Source organism: Notolabrus celidotus, chromosome 13 (genome assembly GCF_009762535.1).
Source record: "Notolabrus celidotus isolate fNotCel1 chromosome 13, fNotCel1.pri, whole genome shotgun sequence".
NCBI lineage: Eukaryota > Metazoa > Chordata > Actinopteri > Labriformes > Labridae > Notolabrus > Notolabrus celidotus.
In genome coordinates, this window is record NC_048284.1 from 19,256,615 (window position 1) to 19,280,477 (window position 23,863).

The 23,863-nt window shown below is 40.6% G+C and overlaps 1 protein-coding gene across 1 annotated transcript in view; it reads right to left on the bottom strand.

Moving 5' to 3' along the window:
- The window catches only part of nbas (NBAS subunit of NRZ tethering complex), a 253,161-nt gene that overhangs the window by 227,982 nt on the left and 1,316 nt on the right, over positions 1–23,863 (bottom strand). Inside the window, 6 exon segments of the mRNA XM_034700252.1 lie at positions 2,237–2,370; positions 5,315–5,448; positions 11,896–11,939; positions 13,008–13,055; positions 13,712–13,789; positions 16,478–16,514. Coding sequence (XP_034556143.1) covers positions 2,237–2,370; positions 5,315–5,448; positions 11,896–11,939; positions 13,008–13,055; positions 13,712–13,789; positions 16,478–16,514 — 475 coding nt within the window.

A 23,863-nucleotide genomic window follows, 5' to 3' on the forward strand; every position in this document is an offset into this window, starting at 1 on the left:
CCTACAAACATCCTATACACACAAGAATACACATAACAACAAACACAAGTTCACACATTAATTTAAATACATATCCATACAACTCCCGTGGATGACATCATCCTTCCTGCACATTAGACCAAAGGTTCCACAATCTGATGTAGAATGGCAAGGTCCTACAGTTTGTTTAACAACCCAACAGCTGAGGGCACAAATTATCTTAGAAATCGGTTTGATCTGGCCCTCCTAGTATATGTGAACCTCCTCCCTGTTCGCAAGAGTCTAAACTCTGAATAAAGGGGGTGGTGAGGGTCTTCAAGGATGGTCTTTGCCTTCTGAGTGGCTCTAACTTGATAAAGATGGCCAAGATCATTAAGATTAGATGGTTCTGAGTGCACTAACTAGACATTGACAAAGTTGTTGGAGCTGAGGTGGGCTTTAACCACACTAACAAGCAGCAATGAGCCTATCTATCTGTGCTTTCAGGCCTGATCCAAATGATACAAATACATGAATAACTAACCTTTATGTTATATTAACAGAAATAAGGCATATCTTGTAACCTGTTATCTACCCTTAGACAACAGCAAATGCTAGCATTCAATCACACCCTAGTTACAAACTGTTAGCTAACATTACATTAGCTAGCAGGTACATTAAGTAGTTGTTTGTTTCAAACTTTGTTAGCTAGGAGTTCAAGTAAATTCTATTGTATCAGGTGAAATATTTAAATGTCAGTATTAGCTTAACAGCAACATTCTCACTAGTGAGAAAGATGCTAAGGTAACTATTGTTTCTGTTATTATGCTAACAAAAGTTGATGACTGACTGTAGGTCTTTTCAGTTTTCTGATTAGGGTTGCCACCTTGGATTTGTGAAAAAAAGGGACACTCGACTAATTGTTTTGGGCGGAGGGCTCGGCCACTATTACCAGTTCAGACTGACCAAATGAACATAAAATTTGGACACAGGACACTGGTAAGCTCTGCCACTGCAATCTTGTCTTCTTCTGGTGAACCTGTTTTGGTCATAAAAGTTGCAATGGCTGCCTGTTTGTTTGTTTGTTTGATACCACAGCTTGATGCTTTTTTGTTTTGGGGTTGATTTCCAATGTTTCTTCCTTCATATTTTACGGAGATTTTCGCCAGACACAAAACACGTGGCAGAAAAATTGTCATCCTGGGTGGGCCGTACCCATTCAAACTCTGACAGTCGCCCAGTCAGGATTGTAACTAGTACATGTTTTTTTTTTGTGCTGGTGGCTTGCATGTATTTCCTCCATCTCCTTTCTCAACAGTCGTCTCTCCTCTCATTTCAAATGGAGACGCCAAAAGTTGGTGAAAAGAAGACCTCAGCGCGGAATATGTCGGTCAATTTAGCTTGCTGTCTCTCTTAGGTCAAGTTTCCCTCCCTGCTTGAGCCGCTTTGAGCGCCATGGTGCGCGTGTGACATACCCATAGACGGGAAGAAAACAGAGACAATTTTAAATAGCCGCTGAAGCGCAAGAGACCTTTCTAGACTACAGAACGAAGGAAATCAAATTAGGTTTCGGCAATTTACCCAAAAAACGGGACAAATTGTGTCCTGGGAGGGGTTTTTTTTTCCCGGGGACAGCTGGTGAAAAAAGAGAAAAATTCTGGCAACTCTATTTCTGATCAATAAGGAAGCAGTGAAGCCAACAAGCTATTTGACTTTGAACCTGTAACACAGCAGTATGACAATAAAATAGCTTTTAAGCTAACCCACCCTGAGCATGACAATGGCGGAAAACAGCCGCCACGTGAACATGGCAAATTTCTGTTTCTAACTGGTTTGATTTTTGTTGGGTTTTCAAAGGAGGTAGAACATAATGTTAATGAGTCAGATTCCCAAACACAGAAATCGCTGAGGTAATCATCAGCTATGAGCAATGAACCTAGCCAAGATGCTGCTGTATTTCAAACTTCAACTCAAAATGCTGCTTTCTACTTAATTATTGAAAGAAAGAGTAAGAGGGTTTATTTAAAGAGCAAAAGATAAAGCAGTTGGAGTGTCAGGTGATTTGTAGGTGGGTGAAAGAGGGAATTTATATGAAGAGAGATCTTGAAGAGAGGGTACTTAGTTCTCTTGAGGTAGCAGTAGATGCATTTCAGTGGGAAAGTAACAATAAAGGACAGAACAGTGGGTATGAGACTGTGATCATTTATTCTGGCTGTTATATTGTGAATTATTAGATGTGAGTTTGAAGTGTGATAGAGAACCGTTTTTTTTTTCTTACCTAACGAGGTAACTCTTGAGACCCCCGCCATATGAAATAACAAGCAGCTCAGCTGACCACTGAGCGCTGGCTGTGCACTCCAGGAAGATCAGGCCGGCCACTGCACAGCTAAAATCCCCGGGAAAACTTAGCGCCTGGAGGAAAGGAGAGAGAAATGGGGAAGGAGAATCAGCCAGTGATGGTAAAAATAATTTTAAAAAAGAACATATTGATGTATGATTTTCTATCAGATTCTGCTTCCACCAAGTTTCACAAGAGCAAACAACAAAGAAATATCATATCAGCAATTTTGAAATATAAAATAATTAAACTAAAAGGAGTACAGAGAAGGGGGAGGTAGGAAGCAATAGATACATTTTTTCATTCATGCATTCTATCTGCTAAATTAACATTTTTTTTCTTCACTTCCAGAAATAGCTGCAAGTCAGCTGTGTGTGCTCTTAACAGCAACAAACAAGAGAAACAGAACAGCAGAGCAGGTGGTTCTGCTGTAAGTGAGCAGACACACAAACCGGAGATACATAACAAAGCAAAGTTGCACTAAAAGAATGAAGATCATAGATTACAAGTGGGAAGTGTGACTGGGGAGTGTCTGCACTCATCCGCTCTGATGGGGCGGTTGGAGGAGCGGGAGGAGTGATGGATGGAAGGGGAAGAATGATAATATGTAGCACACAGAGGGCATTGAAGTGAGGGCAGATGGACTTGAAATGGCAGCACGAGGAGAGAAACTGAGACGCAGACATGCAAGGATGAGAGAAATGCTCGAGGAGAGATGGAAAGGAGGATCCAGGGAGTTGCAGTGTGTGAAAAATTTAAGAGCGGAGGTGGTGGAGATGGAGAAGAAAAGAATGAGAGACGCTGGGCAAACAGGGGAAAAGAAAGAGATAAGAAGGAGGGGGAAAAGTATGAGACAGTGAATAAGAAAAGCAGGCCTGACAGAGAAGGAAAGCACAGAGGATGTCTGACATGGAGATGATTTCTTCTTCTAAAGGTGACAGACAGCTCACAGTGCCCAGTAGAAGTATGCTTCAATGACATGCAGAACGTGAAGCAACCAGTCTCTGGAGCCAAGATTATGGATGTCTGAATCTTCAACTCTGTCAATGTCAAGTGTTAAACTCAGTCATCTCAGCTGTGGCTTCCTTTACCAGCAACCAGCTAGTAAACCTCTTTTATCAAAGTTTTATTCTGTCTCATAATTTTACTCAAAAAAGTAAATCATCTCTTCTCTTGCAAGAAGACACAGATGAACATAATCAAATCAATGGTTGCTAAAATTCCTTAAGTAGCTAGTTTACTAACCCGTAGCCAGGGATAAATAAGTTAATAGATAAATGTACCCATCTTTAAATATTACACTGTTGAATGTTATTTGAAGTAGGAAGTGATTGAAGGTGTTGTTATATGTGCCTGACCGTTTTTAATGGATTAAGCAAATGTTTCAGTGTGTGGTTAATTTTTTTCAAACAGAGTGAGACTTCATCTTTGCGTTTACTATTTGTGTCTGTATCATACACTGTATAAATAATGGACGTATTATCCGTGATGTCTCCAATCTGCTTCTGAAGGGCTGTTTTGAAGCCAATCGTCAACCTTACTTCTGTCGAGCTAGTGTGACGTAAAGAGGCGGGCTTTGAGCCTCCCAGCCAACAGCTAGGTGTTCCCGCCTGTCAATCAAGTCAGCTGTGTCTCTCAATGGAAGAATCGTAATCTCAATATCTTTGAAATTGCCGCGTTATGAAAAAATTCACCCCCCATACATTGTGAGCCGATCAAGATATGAGCTATCCAGACTACACTCGTCTTTTGTACCAGGCTGTAAACGTGTTTATTTCTGCTGTAAATATCTGCTTTTTTGAATTTGTGTGTTTGTGGTTTACGGTACTTCTGGAGTCAGCCTCAAGCGGACACTTGCAGAACTGCAGTTTTTAACACTTCCACATTGGCTTCAATTCTCGCTGCCTCAGGTTGCTGCTTGGTCTGTACGACATCAAGAGGGGAAGACAGTCTCTGCTAATGAGCAGAGATGCAGCTCATCATGAAACAATGAAAACTCACAGGAAACCGAGGAAGTCTGGTATATCTATGGCAGATCATTTTCATGTATTTTGGCCTGCCCTCTCATTCGTTCTTACTGGGAGGAGCTGGCAAAATAAATTAGGATAATTTTTGGGATTGAAGTTGTTTCCTGCTTTGTCACATTGTATCTTTGTAAAATGCCGTAAATGGTCTTGAGTCTCAGGACAGGTATCTTTACAAAAATCATTTTGGCTGAAAGCAAAAAAGCCATCACACACAAGTGGATGCAGACAAACCCACCAACAAAGGACGACTGGACTGCAATTGTAAACTAAATTTATTCCATGGAAAAACGTACTTTCTTCTTAAGACTACGAGCTGTTGACTGTGTGAAATACTATAAAAAATGGAACTCATACACCAGAGTGTGTAACCCTTCATCTGTGTAGATGATATATATTGTTTTCTACTATTGAATGGCCTGGAACAACCTCCCTATATTTACTGATTATTTATTTTTAATTTTATTTTACTGTATTTCTTTGTTCCCTTTTGTAAACCTGAAATCAAAATAAAAAGAAAGTTTAAAAAAAATTGTAGTGCTGTCATACTCGGCTGAATAATGCAGTCGATTCACATTAACTGCAGTAGACATGTCGTTTGTTTAGCATCATACGCGGCGTCAAGCGTGCGTCCGTGTATGAGCATGGAAGTGCAATAGATAGTGGATTCTAATCCTTCACAATCTAATACCCTAATGGGACACAGCAGTTCAACTTCTCCTCCTAAGTGTGATGTCAAAGGAAATTGGCTGCCAAGTTAATTTGGTGAATGCTTTCCCATGATAAATTTAAGAAGACTTTACTGTGTTTAAGATTAGACATAACATACTGCAAGTGAACCAATCACCTGGAGACAACATCAAAAAGAAGCCACTGGGTTTCCATATGCTCCACCTAATTAACCACTCATAATTAGTGTCAATGCATGCACAAGAGAGGTAAAAAAGAAAAAAAAAAGGTGTGATGTCAAAGAGAAAAAGGCTGGCATGGTTACCGGTGGGATGACAAACAGTTCACTGCCTATGAGGTCAAAGAGACGTGTGGTGCCGGTGCTGTCAGCGAATGCCAGCAGGGTGCAGTCATGGCTCCATGCTACCTTTCGCCATTGGGGGTTTGGATCCTTTGGCACTGCAGGAGCAGAAGACAAAAAAGAAGACTTGAACGTTCACAGATACAGGGGGAGATAGAGGGACAAGAAATTCAGGGAACCATGGATTTCTTATTAAGGCAGATGAGAAAAGACTCTGCAAATAATCCTGGGTGCTCTGTGGCGAGCCCATGATGAATACAGATGGCAGAAGAAGGATATAGCTAATGCATTACATCAACACAGTGTGTCTACGGATCCATCCAATTCATCAATGAAGGATAGCTGGAGTAATACATCTAAATAATTGTACCTCACTGTCTCGCGCACACTTCCACGTGCATGCTCGGGATGAGAGGTGGAGAAAGGTGGGGTGAAACGAAAGAGGGGAGGAAAAGAGGGATCATAAATCCTGCTTTTATTGAAGTATAGGCCACTGTTTTACCAATCTGCTGGCTCAGCAGTGCTGTGAGTGTAACCATATCGCTGTTATAAAGCACATCCCCGCCTGCTGGCACTTTCTCAAGGCTTCGCTGTCAAACTGTCTGACAGAGGAGCCGGGGCAGTCTGGCAGGCTTCTGATCCTGAATCTGATTTGAATACCTGATTATCTTAAACACACATGGGGGGAGGAAAATGGAGTAAGAGTTTTTTACTGCACAAATCTGTGCACACGCTCGTTGTTTAGTACGCAGGAAAGCTGTGTAGGATATTTAAGAACGAATAAATACAACCCTTTAGCATAGATTTCTGCACTGGAGAACAGTGTGAAACAATACGCCACCGCGGGTGCTGTGTCTGCTAAGCAATAAAGTTATGAAAAGGAAGTTATGTTTTTGTTGATATCACATAACGGCGCTATTGGCAGTTTATTGCATTGAATTTCTAGGCTGAGAAATGCTGCTGCAACCCCTGGTGGGCAATACTGCAAACGAATGGAGGCGTCGGGATATTGTATGACTAGAATTTTAAATGAAGAAAAGGAGGGTAGGGAGTGGGAGGCCAGACAGAGTAAAAAGAGAGAGAGAGGGAGAATGAGAGAAAAACAATGAAGCCAGCACCCACTGAGAGGAATAATAGCTCCCCAAATTTTAAGGCCGAGGTATCAGAGAGCACCTCAGGAAGCAGGCGATTTAACACACCTTTGAGACTCACGGCTGAGACGGAGCAGACAGGAACATGGAGACATTATGAGAGCCGTAGATACAAAGCGTCTACTTTTTTTTCTTCTTTTTTGCCTCCTATTTCAATCTTTTTCTCTATTTCCCTCTCACACTGCCTCCCGTCCTATCTTGCGCTCCCATTATGAATTGTATACAGTGTGTTGTTCTGTAGCTGTCGGGGCTCCATTTCCACATAGATGGCTTTTTTGGGGAGCTGGAAAAATTGGAGGCTACTGTCCTGATTTTTTTTTCTTCTCCGAGCAATTGTGAGGGCAGAAGTTTGGGGAGAATTACACCCAACAACCCAATAGAAGCCCTCTATCTAAAGGGCCTCGCAGATGCATTTATCAGAGCTCAACACTTATGAATTATGTACGGGGGCGGGAGAGGACTCTGCTGTAACAGGAGTAGACAGAAAGGGAGGGGGGGAGGAGAGAAAAGAGACACAGAGTGATGCACAGGTGTTGATGCACACACGCAAGCACACACAAGAGGTGGTAAGTAACACACACACACACACATACACACACGCACGCCCCTCCATTAAAAGCAAATGCCACAGAAAGCAGGATCACAGCAGAATCCATTAGGACAAATCTCCGTGAAATGAAATGAAGTAAAAGTAAAATGAAAAGGACAGATGAAATGGAATCGAAAAAAAAGAAAAAAAAGAGTAGAAAGGCCAGGATTTACACAGGCCTGGCAGCAACTGTTATTCACACGATGAGGCTTTAGAACAACGAGAGCAAAATTAAGTCTGGCCAGAAATACAAACAAATACAGCATCAGAGAGACAGACAGACAATTGGCGGAAGGGAAGGCAAAATGAGAAAAATAAACTACAAAAGGAAGAAAAAAAACGGAGAGGAGGAAGCGAGAAGTGGAGATGGAAAATATTGGAAAAACAAAGTTGCATTCTGGGCTCGCTGCTGAGCTCACGACTTGTTTTGTTTGGAGCAGTGTGTGCATGTATGGTATTAAGTCCATGAGCAGAAAATGTGAATGAAAACATATTATCAAAAAGACAATGAAATATAGATATGTTGTGATAATGGTGTCTTTGAAATGAAGTGATTGTTGACATATGATATAGTCTGTCCTAGATTTTAATCTTCACCATCTTCCCAAATGAATGACTGGCTCTATAGCAGCTAAATGCTATGCTACGGTCACTCTCTGGTTAAATTAGATATTTTCTGACAAGGTATGGCATTATGGAATTAACCTGATTTTGGATCTACAATTAAATGTTTGGAAAATGGGCACCCTGCGGGGGTGTCAAGAGGTCTGAACCAGCTTTGGGCTGCGACTTGACATAGAAAAGATTCAATGTGTGAGTCTTAACCCTTGGGAAGAAGTTCTGAGATGAACCGAATGATTAAAGGTTAATTTCGGTTAAGACAAGATCAGTTGTGATTCTGTGTCCGGCGGGATAGTAAGACTCTGCAAGTTACGGACTTCAGAGCAGTGAAGGGGGCTGATTATTTGTAATAATCCCTCCTAATTCAAATAAATAATAAGACCCAATACTATTTACTATGTACCTTAAGTTACATAAGTACACAGAGAGAGAGAGAGAGAGAGTAGAGACAGGGAGACACAGGCAGACATGGCTGCCCAGAGAGCAGCGTATATGTGCTCACTGCTCTACAGGGGACATAGACACAGAGATGCACTTCCTCCTCCACTGCAGCAAGTTCTCTTTACTAAGAGATTCCCACTACAGGGAAATTACTAAAATAGTAACAAACTTCCCAACATTAACCCCAGAAGAGAAACTGTCAGTTCTCCTGGGTGAAGGGTCAGCAGCTCCTCTGGCTGCTAAATATGTGTCTGCCTGTGGGCGCGCACCATCCCATAATATTTGATTGAAGGTTTTATGAGCATACCGCATCAAGTGAGGACATTGAGATATGCAGCATGGGTGACACCATTGTTTTAATGCTTATAAAATATGTAATATATATAATATGTATGAATATATATGTAATGTAATAAGGAATGTATGTGTATAAATCGCATGTGCTTTGGCAACAACATGTCTTTGTTCATGCCAATAAAGCTAAGTGAATTGAATTGAAAATTGAGAGAGTAGACCAAACATAACTGGCCAAGTGTTTGCTGTATGTTTTTTTGTTGATTGTTACTGTTCTGGTTTTTGTTTTAAACTCTGTAAAGCACTTTGAATTGCTCTTTTTATGAATGGTGCTTTATAAATGAACTTGCCTTGCCTTCCCTTGCCTACCAACACTGGCTCTGTCGGCTCTATCAAGCTTTTTGCTGATTACGCTGATTACAGTTTCCCGCCACTCCTCAAAATTTCTCATCATGAAGTTGTGGGCCTTAGAACCAAAACAATAAGCTGAAAGGTGCATCAATGGTGAGAAACTTTTCAGAAAAGCCATTTGGATTCAAAGACTGCTGTCAGAGGATGTCACGCTCAACATTTTTCCTGTATCATACGTCAGAACTTGCAGAGTCGTTTGGGCCTCGCCTTGTTTACGGCAATTAAAACCAAGACAGCAGGCCATTGTAGCAGCTAATCAAACAATCAAGGCTATTTGTTTTTATCAGCCACTGTGAGGCCGCTTTTAATGAGTGACAGTGTGTGGGAAGAGGGTGATTATCTGTGCTGCTTTTCACAGGCTCTTTAGCACAAATTCCAATTAGCCTCAGTGGTCCATAGTTCTCTTTCAAAAACAAATTCAAAGTTGAATGATGAGTACAAATGCAGGCATGTAAGCTAGCATACACACATGCACGACTGCAGACACTATTAATTAAGACAACAGATTTATCAACATCACCACGGATAACAAAACAAGCTATTCATTTATTAAATACAAAAGAGACATGTGGGTGGGACCCTTGACTGCAGCAGCTACTTTAAGTTGCAGTTTACTCAAAGGACTTTGAGCATGAAGGCTGTGTGACATGTTGCATCGTGGGGACAGTAGTTTTTTTATACGAATAGTTTCAGACACAGAGATTTCATATCAAGAATTTTAATTTTAATTTTAGAGCACAGACTATTAAAATGATGGGTGACATGACAGCTCCCCAAAAGTAAGGCCAAAAGACTTAGAGCTCCCCCTACAGACTTGCAGCAGTAAAAGTAATATAGTCTGCCTCCTCCATGTTAACTGATGAGATGTGGGTCAAACTCAAGTGTCAACCTCCATTCAAATAAGCCTATCTTCACAGCAAAAACAAACATGTTTACAGCCTCATACAAAAAATGACTTTTGTCTGAATAGCTAATTTCTCTTGGCAGACACTGTACGGGATGGTACATTTTTTCATAACTCAGCAGTTTAGAGGATGTCAAGATTACAAGTTTTGCATAATTAGAGATACTTGACTGACAGGCAGTTATACTGTAGCTGTAAGCGAGGAGGTCAACTCCGCATTTTACCTCAAACTAGCTTGACAGAAGTTAAGTTGAGTTCAGCATTTCCAATATGGCACCTGCTGATGATAGGCTTCAAAACTCTGCATCAGAAGCAGAAGGATGACGTCACAGAGACTACGTCCAGTATTACACGGTCTATAGTCAAACTCAAAAAGTATGCATCAAATAAATCACTCTCATTTCTTTTATCCTTCTGAACTATGTCCAAATATTAATTTTTCCAAGAGAGTTTGGTTTGAATTTTCTAAAAAAAAATGGCATATAACACCTTGATTGACGGCTCTCTTGAGAAATGTAGTTCCCACAGTAGACTATGTGCACCAAGTTAGCAGAGTGGAAGAGGCATAGCGAGAGAAAATCTAACAAACACCAACAAAGAAGCCATATAACACTCCATGACTGCCAGTGTCCACTTAAAACCGGCACTAGAAGCGATTTCCCATTAGACACCTGAGGTATCTTTACTGTTATATCAGGAAGATTCATGTGTGTTTTGGTCAGCAGTAGGGCCAGATGCTCATGCTGCTCCAAGAGTCAATCCGTACTTTACAGATACTAGCTCCAAATTAGTATTATGTCAGTGTCTATTGCATTGGGTATTTTGGCTTCGCTTTTGTACAATGGAAGGAGGTGGAGGCGTATGGTCCATTTTTTTATGCAGTCAATGCTTTTTGGGGGCTTTCATACCTTTATTGAGAGAGTAAGAAAGTGGATAGAGTAGGAAACTGGAAGACAGATGGGGAATGACATGAAGCAAAAGTCTGCAGTTGAATAGACCCCAGACTGCATACTTCAAGAACCGGTGCCACGATACAGTCAGTGACTTGTAACCAAGAGTTTTCTCTCTCTTCTTGTATTGCAAATAGACTTGTCCTTATATAGCACTTGTATAGTCTTTCCAACTACTCCAAGTGTTTTTACACTGCTTGTCATATTCACCCATTCACACTATATTCAAACACTGATGGCAGAGGATGCTATCATATCGTAGGGGAGTCCAGGGAATCCATTTACACATCTTCAACAACGTCACCAGGAGCAATTTAGGATTTGGTGTCTTGCCCAAGGACATGGCATGTGACTGCAGGAGCTGGGATTGAATCACAAAACCTTTCCTTTGAGAAACAACCCACTTTACCACTGAGCCACAGCCCTAATGTGTCTGATGTGAGACCACAAACAAACTTGTACTTAGGTTCAATAATATTTATTTTGTATGCCATTCTATTTGAACTATTATTATTACTCCAGCAGGACTCTGAGGTCCTCTAATCAGGGTTTGCTGGCTGTCCCTAGCACCAGATTAAAAACTATGGGTGACTATGCTTTCGAGGTTGTTGCTCCACAACTGTGGAACAGTCTTCCTCCAGAACTGAGAGCTGTGGACACTGTGGTCATTTTTAAAAAGTGGTTGAAAACCCATTTATTTAGACAATCATTTGATTGACCTGTCTGTTTTTATGTCTGCGGTGTTTATGTATTTTTTCTACTTCGATGTAATTCTTGCTATGTCTTGTTTGTTGCTTTTTATTCTGTTATTGTGAAGCACTTTGTGACGCCTGTTCTAGAAAGGTGCTATATAAATACACTTTATTATTATTATTATTATCATTATTATTATTTGAAACAAATGAAGACCTGATCATTTTTTTGTCATATCAACCAACCCTTTTTTTTATTTTAGAGTGTTCCATTCTCAGACACAATCTGTCAGATCTGCTCTAAGCTACACTGTTAAACACGAGGACATACACACTATATCTCTCCCAGATCAGCATGGCACTCACTTTACTTTCACAGCTATAACTGGGACATTGTAGGGGAAAAAAATGGGGTGTTTAGTGAGGTGAGCTACAATGATTACATTGAACTACACTGTGTAATTGATAAAAGAGAGGGAGACGGGGTCTTACCCTGGCACTTTCCGATGACTGAGCCGAAGTCATCTCTCACGGATCTGAGGAGCAAAACACACACAAAAGAGTGAGAGGCACGACAAGGATACACACACTCTGACTGAGCCTCGAACGTCCTCCTGGTATAAGTTGGGTTATAACGGCTACTGATAGCCTGCCAACTAAAGTAGCTCAATGGATCAAGCAGACAGGGCCTTGAGAGTAGGCCGTGTTTAGACAGACTCTTAACAGAGCTCAATGGATGAAGCCTTGAGCTGACTTAACACCCACTCACGCCGAATAACGCCAGGAAGCTCGGCTATAAAGCACTCTGTGATTAAACAACTGGGGTGTGAACAAAGGACATGGGGAAAACAACTGCATGAGGTGTAAATGGAGAGGCTTGATAGCCTCTGATTACAACGGGTCAACTTGAGCGGTTTGTAGTAAATGACAGAAACCTTCTTTTGCATATTGATTTATGCTTTAGAATAATTAACAATTAAACAAAGAGTCAAAGGAAAACAGGCCCCCATAAAGTCAAGTTGGTCTCTCATTAACCTCTGGAGAGTGAGACACATTCATACCTGCTTTGCTGCTATTGATTTTCATTTCAATTTTGCTCCATTTAAAGCTCTACATTGTGTCAACAGCGCACACTGCTGAGTGAGTACATTTTCTCTGTGAGCGGGGGAAATTGGATCGTGTCTGAAAAATTACAGCCCCGCAAATTGAGCACAAACACACTCATGCAGATATGTGCTTAGGTCTCTTTCTCTCTCTCACACACACACACACACACACACACACACACAGATGAAAACAGTCAGGGAAAGCTTGTGTTTTCAAATTGTTAGCATTCATTTTATGTAGCCTGGAGAGGAAAATGGGTACCACAGAATGTATGTTAAATTGCCTCAAATATTTTAACTGTGACCGACTGTTTTGTTAGTGATTGTAATGAGGCTGGGTACAAAACAGAAAACTTCATTACTTAGAAACGAGTGGAGACTGTTGCTTTTTTTTTTTTAATGGAGATGGGATAAATCAGCCAATTAATTAAAAGGCTCTCTATCACTGGCACACACAGACAGAGTGCCTCAAACAGCGGGATACAGTTCAATAATTACCTAATCTCCACACACTGGTCCTGAACCACTGCCAGCAGTTTGCCATTGCTGTGGAGGAAAACAAGGGAGCAGTTAGGACTGAATGAGAAAAAAACAGGGTGATGAGAGGGGTCACAAAGGGAGCAAGTGAAAAAAAACGTATTATGAGTCCGAAAATTGAAGAAATTGGATGTTAAATGTAGGATGATGAAAGAAAAATACGAGGGAGCATTTTGAGTGCGTGTCAGGCAGTTTGATTGGAAAAGAGATAAATAACTGGGCTCAGAGCCTGTATTGGATGGCTTAAAGAGAGGAGAAACAATAATAACTGGGAGAGTTAAAAAAGAGCAAAGATGGCTTCAGAGGGAAAGAAACGAGGGACAAAGATTTAAGGGCAGGCAGAAACCAAATAGGCAGGATCAAGCACTTCAAACTAATGGACACCCGCAGCATCATTTGACCACGCTGAACACTGTCTTACATGGCTGGATCAATAGCCAATTATAAACTGCCTTTCTACTTGGTTCTTCTGTTGTAATGAGTTCAATTAAATGATTGGTGGAAGGGATACGCAAATGGGAGAGATAGAGAGAGAAAGGACCAAGAGAGGAGGAAGGCTTAGTGTTTGTCAGCAACAAAGTAGCCAACACTCAGGTATTGATCACAGAGAGAGAGGGACAGAGAGGGAGAGAGAGGGAGAGTTTGAATGTGTGTTTAAGTTTCACCTTGCGAGCACCAGCTGCCAGTTGATCTGCTTGTTTGCCAAGTGGACAAGGCCAAGAGGAAGAGAAGAGCTGGACGGGCTGAGGTTTGTAGAATTAAAGCAAAGACAACAAATAAAAACAAACAGATAAAAACACACTTTGAGTACTTCAAGAACAGCTTTGAGGTTTCCCTCTTTAGGTGTGTAGACAGGATAACAATATTCAGAATTTCCCTTGATCAGCTACTGTGATCAGTGTTACAGATGTGTTTTTGACCTCACTGTGTGACAGCACTCAGCTGTCTGTCCAACCATAAATCCTTTACTTGTTTGTTTGTTCGGAGATGCTAAAAAAAAAACATTTTCCTATGTGTATCTGTTGTTGTCGCTGCTAGGGTCTGAGAGAGAAACATAATATCAAATCCTTGGTATGTCTGGTGCATACTGCAGTTTTTGACAATAAAGAAGACTTTGAACAATGACCAAATGCTCTATACTTTAAATTTCAAGCTTTTTATGAAATAATGTTTTTTATTTCAACTTTTTAAAGTACAATTATATCTTTTAAATATTATCTCTTTGTTTATGAATTATGTTGACCTTGACTGTGAAGATAGAAAGGATTCCTAACGCTCTCTTCATTTCTTATCTTTGAATGTTGTATTGTTTGTAACCAAGGTCATTGTGGGATATTTGTGGAGCTGAAAACGATTATCCAAATAGTGGACAAATCAAGTTCAAATTAATTCTATTCTATTCTCTGAATGTATATCAAGATTCATTAAACTATCAGGCAGTAGAATAATACACATACACACAAGGAAATCTGTTTCATTAGCACTCCTCACTCCTGCCTTTCTAAAGATTATAAAATGCACTGCAATCCTCATTTTCATTTCTCTGTGTTGAAATGTGCGCAGTGTTGTGAGAACAGTTTTGTGATGATGCTTCTAATACGTGAAACTATGGATATAAGGGGGTCGCCTTTCCTACATATAAAATGTTTATAGAAATAGGTCATACCAGTAGTATGTTAACTATGTATATAATTACAAAACGTTATTTTCAATTAATGAAAACAATCTTATTAATAACATTTCAAATATACCTAAAAGTTGAATAAATTCAAATCATTGAAATTTGATAAATTATCTAAAGTGAAAGTCTCACTTTCCTTAAATGAAAATAAACTCACAAGATAAATTGGTTTCAAGAAAAATTCCATTAAAAAAAAAAAGATTAAAACATAGTTACAATACAAAAATAAAATCGAAATAATTCATAAAAGTGCTTTATTAATCAACCTAATGAAAAAAAGATTTGAGTAAAATTCTAGAAGGCCACTAAATCTATTTAACCCTCCTGTTATGTTGCGGGTCAAATTGACCCTTTTTAAAGTCTATTCTAGGCAATATATGCCCTCACCACCAGCTAAATGCAGCAAACAAATCTGGGCAGCATAAGACAGAAGCGGTGTTGTGTTCATTTATCAACATCACTTTATAAAAAAAAATTTAAAATTAAAGTGTAAAATAAAATAAAATTAACAAAAATCTGTCATGTAAAATTATTGCATTTATATTAAGGGCTTTCCAATGTACATTAAAAAAAGATTTAATATTAATTTTATTGAAAAACGAGTGAGTTATCCTCATTGAACCATGATCTGTGAGAATTAAAGAACACCAATGGACTAAATCTTGATTTAAATGGTTAGTAATGAAGTTAAAAATGAGATTAAAACAAAAGTGTATTGGGATTTTTGGGGTTTTGAAACTTGGATAATTTAATATGCCCCGGGTCAAACTGACCCAGGAACATTATTGCTGTTCCAGAGAAATGAACATAACAGGAGAGTTAATTAATTCCTTAATTTGTTGTTTTTAGTGAACTGTCACGTAAAAATGGATCTAAAGAGCATTTTAGTTTAAGGGATGATTTCAACAGATAGTTCATCAGCACTGCAGACTCTACTGGAGTGTAGGGTTTGCAACCGATCAAGAGACAACTCAAAATAAAAAATTAACGCAAGTCATTTTAAAGGAAAACCAGCATTGTTAAATCAAGATTAATAACTTGAAATCTCCAGATTTAACAGCTAGGAAGTTACTCGTTGTTATGGTAAGACTGTGTCGATTAAATGTTGCTCTCATCACTGTATATCAAGCTGGGGAAGCAGCAGGGTGGGGTCAGAAAAGAAGGGGTTGTTGGATTGTTTTGATGTCTTGATAAGTTAAATCTGGCTCCCTCTGACTTTCCGACCACCGTTAATCAAATTTTATAATCATGTATGAGAAGTTAATTTAATTGTGTTGTGTTTTCATTCTTGCTTTTGGCAATCCGTTTTTTTGGGACAACGATGAAGCTACAGTTTTCACACTATTTCTGTGATCTTAAATATTTAATAAAGTCATTGATGATCCTCACAAACCACTTACTGAGAGGATAACTAAGCCTGAGAATCAGACCATTACGGTATCTGTTTTAGGTCACAGCAGGTGTCTTTTTTTAACACGATTCATGAACATAAGGTCAAAACCCTTTTTGTAGAGTCATTTTACAATCCACAGAAAAATAAACACTTCCTAGATGGAATATTGGTCCGAAATTCTGTCACTATTTCCAACATTGACACTACAATAAGACCTGAGTGAGTCAAAACATCTACATTTAAACCAAACAATTAACAGATAACAAAAATCACAGCTGGGTGACATGTCAGTCCATTTTTACACATTGAATGTTTTGTTATATGCATGCTATGACAATATAGTAAATATGAACTCACCTGTACCATAGGTAGTGTAAGATAAGGCGGAATGGCCCTGTGAGATGGGGATAAGAGTTAGTTATTATAATAACAGTACCTTTGAGAAAACGGTTTTACAGATCATTGCATCTAACCACTCTTGTCCTAAATACTTTAATTTTAATGTGTCTTCCAGCACCTTAAAAGATTTACCAAGAAAATTTTCATTTCTGATGTGATATGTATAACTGTAGTAAATTATGCATAACAATTAGTGATGTGTCATGATCAAAAGCTGCGGCTCTGAGAGACGATGCTTTATAGTGATTTAGAAGAGCCGGCTCGCATCGAGAGAGAGCCAGCTCCCAGTTTTTTCCTTTCACTGCTTTGCTCTCACAGTGCTCAGCCCCAGCTCTGCTCACAGCAGAACTTTGGTCAGCATGGCGGCCATGCAGCCAATCACATGTGAGGGTATAGGATACAGGTGATGCAGGGGAGGCTGTGTATCGTGGCTACATCTGTTCCTTCAGAGAGGGTTAGGGTTCTTCTCAAAGACAGGGCAAATACTCACTGAGAGGAGAAATCATATCAGCATATCCAAGCTGAGGCATCTGATTTTTCTCAATGCCAACCTGAACTGAGGACATTAATAATGTTTGCTACAGGTTGGTTCTGGTTCTGTTTGATTGAGTTTGGTTCTGGTTCTGGTTGTGTTTTCTCGAGTTTGGTTCTTGTTTCTGTTTACTTGAGTTGGTTCTGGTTCTGTTTGCTTGACTTGGTTCTGGTTCTGGTCCTGTTTGCTTGAGTTTGGTTCTGGTTCTGGTTCTGTTTGCTTGAGTTGAATCTGGTTCTGTTTGTTTGAGTTGGTTCTGGTTCTGTTTGCTTGACTTGGTTCTGGTTCTGTTTGCTTGATTTTGGTTCTGGTTCTGGTTCTGTTTGCTTGAGTTCGGTTCTGGTTCGGTTCTGGTTCGGTTCGGTTCTGGTTTGTATTGGTTCTAGTTCTGGTTCTGTTTCCTTCTGGTTTGGTTCTGGTTCCGGTTCTGTTTGCTTGAGTTTGGTTCTGGTTCTGGTTCTGTTTGCTTGAGTTTGGTTCTGGTTCTGTTAGCTTAAGTTAAGTTCTGTTTCTAACTCTCACCCTAACCCTCAACCTAACCCTAACCCTAACCCTAATTCTAACCCTAATCCTAATCCTAACCCTAATCCTAATCCTAGCCCTAACCCTAATCCTAACCCTAACCCTAACCCTAACCCTAACCCTAACCCTAATACTAACCCTAATCCTAACCCTAACCCTAACCCTAATCCTAACCCTAACCCTAACTCTAATCTTAACCCTAACCCTAACCCTAATCCTAACCCTAACCCTAACCCTAATCCTAACCCTAACCCTAACCCTAACCCTAATCCTAACCCTAACCCTAACTCTAATCTTAACCCTAACCCTAATCCTAACCCTAACCCTTATCCTAAACCTACCCTTAACCCTAACCCTAACCCTTACCCTCATCCTAACCCTAAACCTAACCCTAACCCTAATCTTAACCCCAACCCTAACCCTAGCCCTAACCCTAATCTTAACCCTAATCCTAACCCTAACCCTAATGCTAACCCTAATTCTAATCCTAACCCTAATCCTAACCCTAACCCTAATCCTAACCCTAATCCTAACCCTAGCCCTAACCCTAACCGTAATCATAACTCTAATCCTTACCCTAACCCTAAACCTAACATTAATCCTAACCCTAACCCTAATCCTAACCCTAACCCTAATCCTAAACCTAACCCTTATCCTAACCCTAATCCTAATCCTAACCCTAACACTAATCCTAACCCTAACCCTAATCCTAACCCTAACCCTAACCCTAAACCTAATCCTAATCCTAAACCTAACCTAACCCTAAACCTAACACTAATCCTAAACCTAACCCTAATCCTAACCCTAATCCTTATCCTAACCCTAACCCTAATACTAACCCTAACCTTAACCCTAATCCTAACTCTAATCTTAACCCTAACCCTAAATTGGTTGTTTGCATGTGTTGGGTTCTGGTTCTGATTGCTTGTGTTTGGTTCTGGTTCTGGTTTTGTTTGCTTGAGTTTGGTTCTGGTTGAATTTTTGCTTAAATTCGGTTGTTGTGGGGTTTTGGTTCGGTTCTGGTTTGGTTCTGGTTCGGTTCTGGTTCGGTTCTGGTTCGGTTCTGGTTCGGTTTTTGTGGGGTTTTGGTTCGGTTCTGGTTCGGTTCTGGTTCGGTTCTGGTTCGGTTCTGGTTCGGTTCTGATTAGGTTCTGATTAGGTTCTGGTTCTGTTTGCTTGAGTTCGGTTATGGTCCAGTTCTGGTCCAGTTCTGGTCCGGTTCTGGTTCAGTTCTGGTTCGGTTCGGTTATGGTTTGTTTTGGTTCTGGTTCTGTTTGCTTCTGGTTCGGTTTGGTTCTGGTTCTGTTTGCTTGAGTTCGGTTCTGATTCGGTTCTGATTCGGTTCTGATTCGGTTCTGATTCGGTTCTGGTTCTGTTTGCTTGAGTTCGGTTCTGGTCCGGTTCTGGTCCAGTTCTGGTTCGGTTCTGGTTCGGTTCTTGTTCGGTTCTGGTTCGGTTCTGGTTCGTTTCGGTTCTGGTTTGTATTGGTTCTGGTTCTGGTTCTGTTTGCTTCTGGTTTGGTTCTGCTTCCGGGTCTGTCTGCTTGAGTTTGGTTCTGGTTCCGTTTGCTTGAGTTTGGTTCTGGTTCTGTTACCTTAAGTTAAATTCTGTTTCTAACCCTCACCCTAACCCTAATCCTAACACTAATCCTAACCCTAATCCTAACCCTAACCCTAACCCTAATCGTAACCCTAACCCTAACCCTAATCCTAATCCTAATCCTAACCCTAACCCTAACCCTAACCCTAATCCTAACCCTAACCCTAACCCTAATCCTAACCCTAACCCTAACCCTAACCCTAATCCTAACCCTAACCCTAATCCTAACCCTAACCCTAACCCTAATTCTAACCCTAACCCTAACCCTAATCCTAACCCTAACCCTAACCCTAACCCTAACCCTAACCCTAATCCTAACCCTAACCCTAACCCTAACCCTAACCCTAATCCTAACCCTAACCCTAACCCTAATCCTAACCCTAACCCTAACCCTAACCCTAATCCTAACCCTAATCCTAACCCTAACCCTAAACCTAACCGTAATCCTAACCCTAACCCTAACCCTAATCCTAACCCTAACCCTAAACCTAACCCTAATCCTAACCCTAACCCTAATCCTAACCCTAACCCTAATCCTAACCCTAAACCTAACCCTAACCCTAACCCTAACCCTAAACCTAACCCTAATCCTAACCCTAATCCTAATCCTAACCCTAATCCTAGCCCTAACCCTAACCCTAACCCTAACCCTAAACTTAACCCTAATCCTAACCCTAATCCTAATCCTAACCCTAATCCTAGCCCTAACCCTAACCCTAACCCTAACCCTATCCCTAATCCTAACCCTAATCCTAATCCTAACCCTAATCCTAACCCTAATCCTAATCCTAACCCTAACCCTAATCCTAATCCTAACCCTAATCCTAATCCTAACCCTAACCCTAACCCTAATCCTAGCCCTAACCCTAACTCTAATCCTAACCCTAACCCTAAACCTAACACTAATCCTAACCCTAACCCTAATCCTAACCCTAACCCTAACCCTAACCCTAAACCTAACCCTAATCCTAACCCTAATCCTAATCCTAACCCTAATCCTAGCCCTAACCCTAATCCTAACCCTAATCCAAACCCTAACCCTAATACTAACCCTAATCCTAACCCTAACCCTAACCCTAATCCTAGCCCTAACCCTAATCCTAACCCTAACTCTAATCTTAACCCTAACCCTAACCCTAATCCTAGCCCTAACCCTAATCCTAACCCTAATCCTAACCCTAACTCTAACCCTAACCCCAACCCTAACCCTAACCCTAATCCTAACCCTAACCCTAACCCTAATCTTAACCCTAATCCTAACCCTTATCCTAACCCTAACTCTAATCCTAACCCTAACTCTAATCCTAACCCTAACCCTAATCCTAACCCTAACCCTAATCCTAACCCTAATCCTAACCCTAATCCTAACCCTAACCCTAATCCTAGCCCTAACCCTAACCCTAATCATAACTCTAATCCTAACCCTAACCCTAACCCTAAACCTAACACTAATCCTAACCCTAACCCTAACCCTAAACCTAACCCTAATCCTAACCCTAATCCTAGCCCTAACCCTAATCCTAACCCTAATCCTAACCCTAATCCAAACCCTAACCCTAATACTAACCCTAATCCTAACCCTAATCCTAACCCTAACCCTAACCCTAACTCTAATCTTAACCCTAACCCTAACCCTAATCCTAACCCTTATCCTAAACCTACCCTTAACCCTAACCCTAACCCTAACCCTCATCCTAACCCTAAATCTAACCCTAACCCTAATTTTAACCCTAACCCTAATCTTAACCCTAACCCTAACCCTAATCTTAACCCTAACCCTAAACCTAATCTTTCCCCTAACTCTAACCCTAACCCTAAACCTAACCCTAAACCTAATCCTAACCCTAATCCTAACCCTAACCCTAATCCTAATCCTAACCCTAACTCTAATCCTAACCCTAACCCTAATCCTAAACCTAATCCTAACCCCTTATCCTAATCCTAACCCTAACTCTAATCCTAGCCCTAACCCTAATCCTAACCCTAATCCTAACCCTAAACCGAACCCTAACCCTAATCCTAAACCTAACCCTAATCGTTACCCTAATCCTAACCCTAATCCTTATCCTAACCCTAACTGTAGTGGCTTGCTTTCGCCAAACGAAACAAACACCTATAAGCCACTGAGGGGCTGCTTTTACCGGGACTCAGTTGACGCGTCCTCCTCGTCAGGATGAATGAATGAAGTCCGCTCGTGCATTGACACACAATATACGCACAGCTGTTTGCACCCGGTAGGCAGCTCACCTGCCACTGATTGGGTCTTCTTCCCTATATGCTTTCTAACACCTGGTTTGACACACCTGCCACCTAGTGTCCACACAAGTGCATCAAACACACAAACAGTCCACACATAATATTGACACACAGTTGGCTCTAACACTAACCCTAACCTTAACCCTAACTCTAACCCTTATCCTAACCCTAACCCTAATCCTAATCTTAACGCTAACCCTAATCCTAACCCTAAATTGGTTGTTTGCATGTGTTGGGTTCTGTTTCTGATTGCTTGTGTTTGGTTCTGGTTCTGGTTCTGTTAGCTTAAGTTTAGTTCAGTTTCTAACCCTAACCCTAACCTTTATCCTAACCCTAATCTTAACCCTAACCCTAGCCCTAATCCTAACCCTAAATTGGTTGTTTGCCTCGGTTCTGGTTTGGTTCTGGTTCGGTTCTAGTTTGGTTCTGGTCTGGTTCTGGTCCGGTTCTGGTTCTGTTTGGTTCTGGTTCTGGTTTGGTGTGGTTCTGGTTCTGGCTCTGTTTGCTTCTGTTTCGGTTTGGTTCTGGCTCTGTTTGCTTGAGTTCGGCTCTGGTTCGGTTCTGGTTTTGTTATTATTTACAAAAGTAAGAATTGTTTTGTAAAAGAATAAACGCATAAAATTAGGCAATTATAAGGTTTCTCGCAAAAACACCGTACCTAAAAGGGTTTTCAACACAAACCATTAGTTTTTGCAAAGTTAAGGTAAAATATACGGCTACAAAAGATCCTAAATGAACTGTTCGGGAGTCGAAAGAGCCGGCTCTTCTTTGGGAGCCAAGTCAAAAGAGCCGTACTTCCCATCACTAATAACAATGTCATGCAGTATTATGCATATGAGCTTGCATCCCTTCTTCAAAGTTACAGATCTCTTTTCTAGCCACTGTTTTCTTCCACTCTGTACTAGTCTGTTAATGTAGCCTAGTCCAAACAAAAGCACCAAACCCTAAAGGTTGAAGTGTTGCACTTAGTGTTACAGAATTACTGAATTTAAGAGTTTCCACTAACTATTTAGAAAATGTCATACTCATTTTTCTACAGTGGCCCTGAAGGACAAAACAAAATTAGAAAAGATGAAACACTTTTACAAATTTGGAGACAAATTTACATTTTGAAAAACACTTTAACATTTTATAAAACAAAAATACATCAGCAAAACACTTCTACCAAGGCATTTTTAAGGAAAGGGAATGTACCAAATTCCGGAAGTGATCAAGTGAGCGGTCAATTAGTTTGTTTTGATGGAGAGAAACTAAACAGAGATTGACATGGTTTACATATTAGGACATCCTCGGGTCTCAGAGAGAGGTGTCAGACCTCAGATGAAAATGCATCATGTGTCAGAGTTCAGATGAAACGACCTCAGACCACATAGCCTCAGGCTAAACGGAGTCAGGCGCAACGGAGTCAGGCTAAAAGGAGTCAGACTAAAAGGATTCAGACTTAAAGCTGGGGTTGGTAGTCTCGGAAAACTAGCATGAATTTGAATGTAGCATTTCCTCAGGACTCCGTCTAACCCCTCCCCCCTTCCCCTCAGAGCTCCTCCAAAACAACGTCCCCGCTCACATGCACGAGCGCCGCTGATTCATGACCAATTGATCGTGACCAAGCAGCAACCTCCAGTCTAAAACGATGAAGCCAATGCGGAAGTGTTATATACTGCAATACATCGAAAATCCGCTTGAGGCTGGCTGCAGAAACACTGGAAACCACATAGACATGAATGGGAAAAAGACGATCTTTGCAGCATTAATAAACATGTTTACAGCCTGGATCAAAAAACGGATTGGCTCTATGAAGCTAATCTCTCTAATGGCACACACTGTACAGGGGGTGATTTTTTTTCTAACGTGACGCTTCAAAAGATATTAAGATTACGAGTTTTACCCAAATAAGGACATGACTGACGTGACTCCCGGTCGGAAACACATAGTTATTGGCTAGGAGGCTCAAACTATGTCACACTCTGCCTAGTTGAGTTCCGCATTTCCAATATGGCTGCTGCCGTCGATTTGCTTCAAAACAGGTCTCATGAACAGATGAGTGACGTCACGGATACTATGTCCATATTTTATACAGTCTATGATCGTGACTGATTCAAACCGGTCCTCACCAAAACATTACCATAGTGAAAGTTAAAAACACAAACAAACATGGCTATTGTTAGTACTCACAACTGTCATTCTAGCATTATCCAGTTGTACTGGTGACACGATATCAGGAGAAAAGTTATAATACATATAATACTGTAACAGCTCTACTGTTTGTTAAACGCGTTCAGTGTAGATGTTCTTAATTCCTACAGTGTTGACGGTTAGTGAAGGCATCAGGAGAGGTGTAGAGTGTGTGAGTGGGAGAGAAGAGAGACAAGAGGAGAAGTTTTTCATTCATTCAACCATTGATTGTTGCTTTGTTGGTTGTCATGATCACGGCCGAC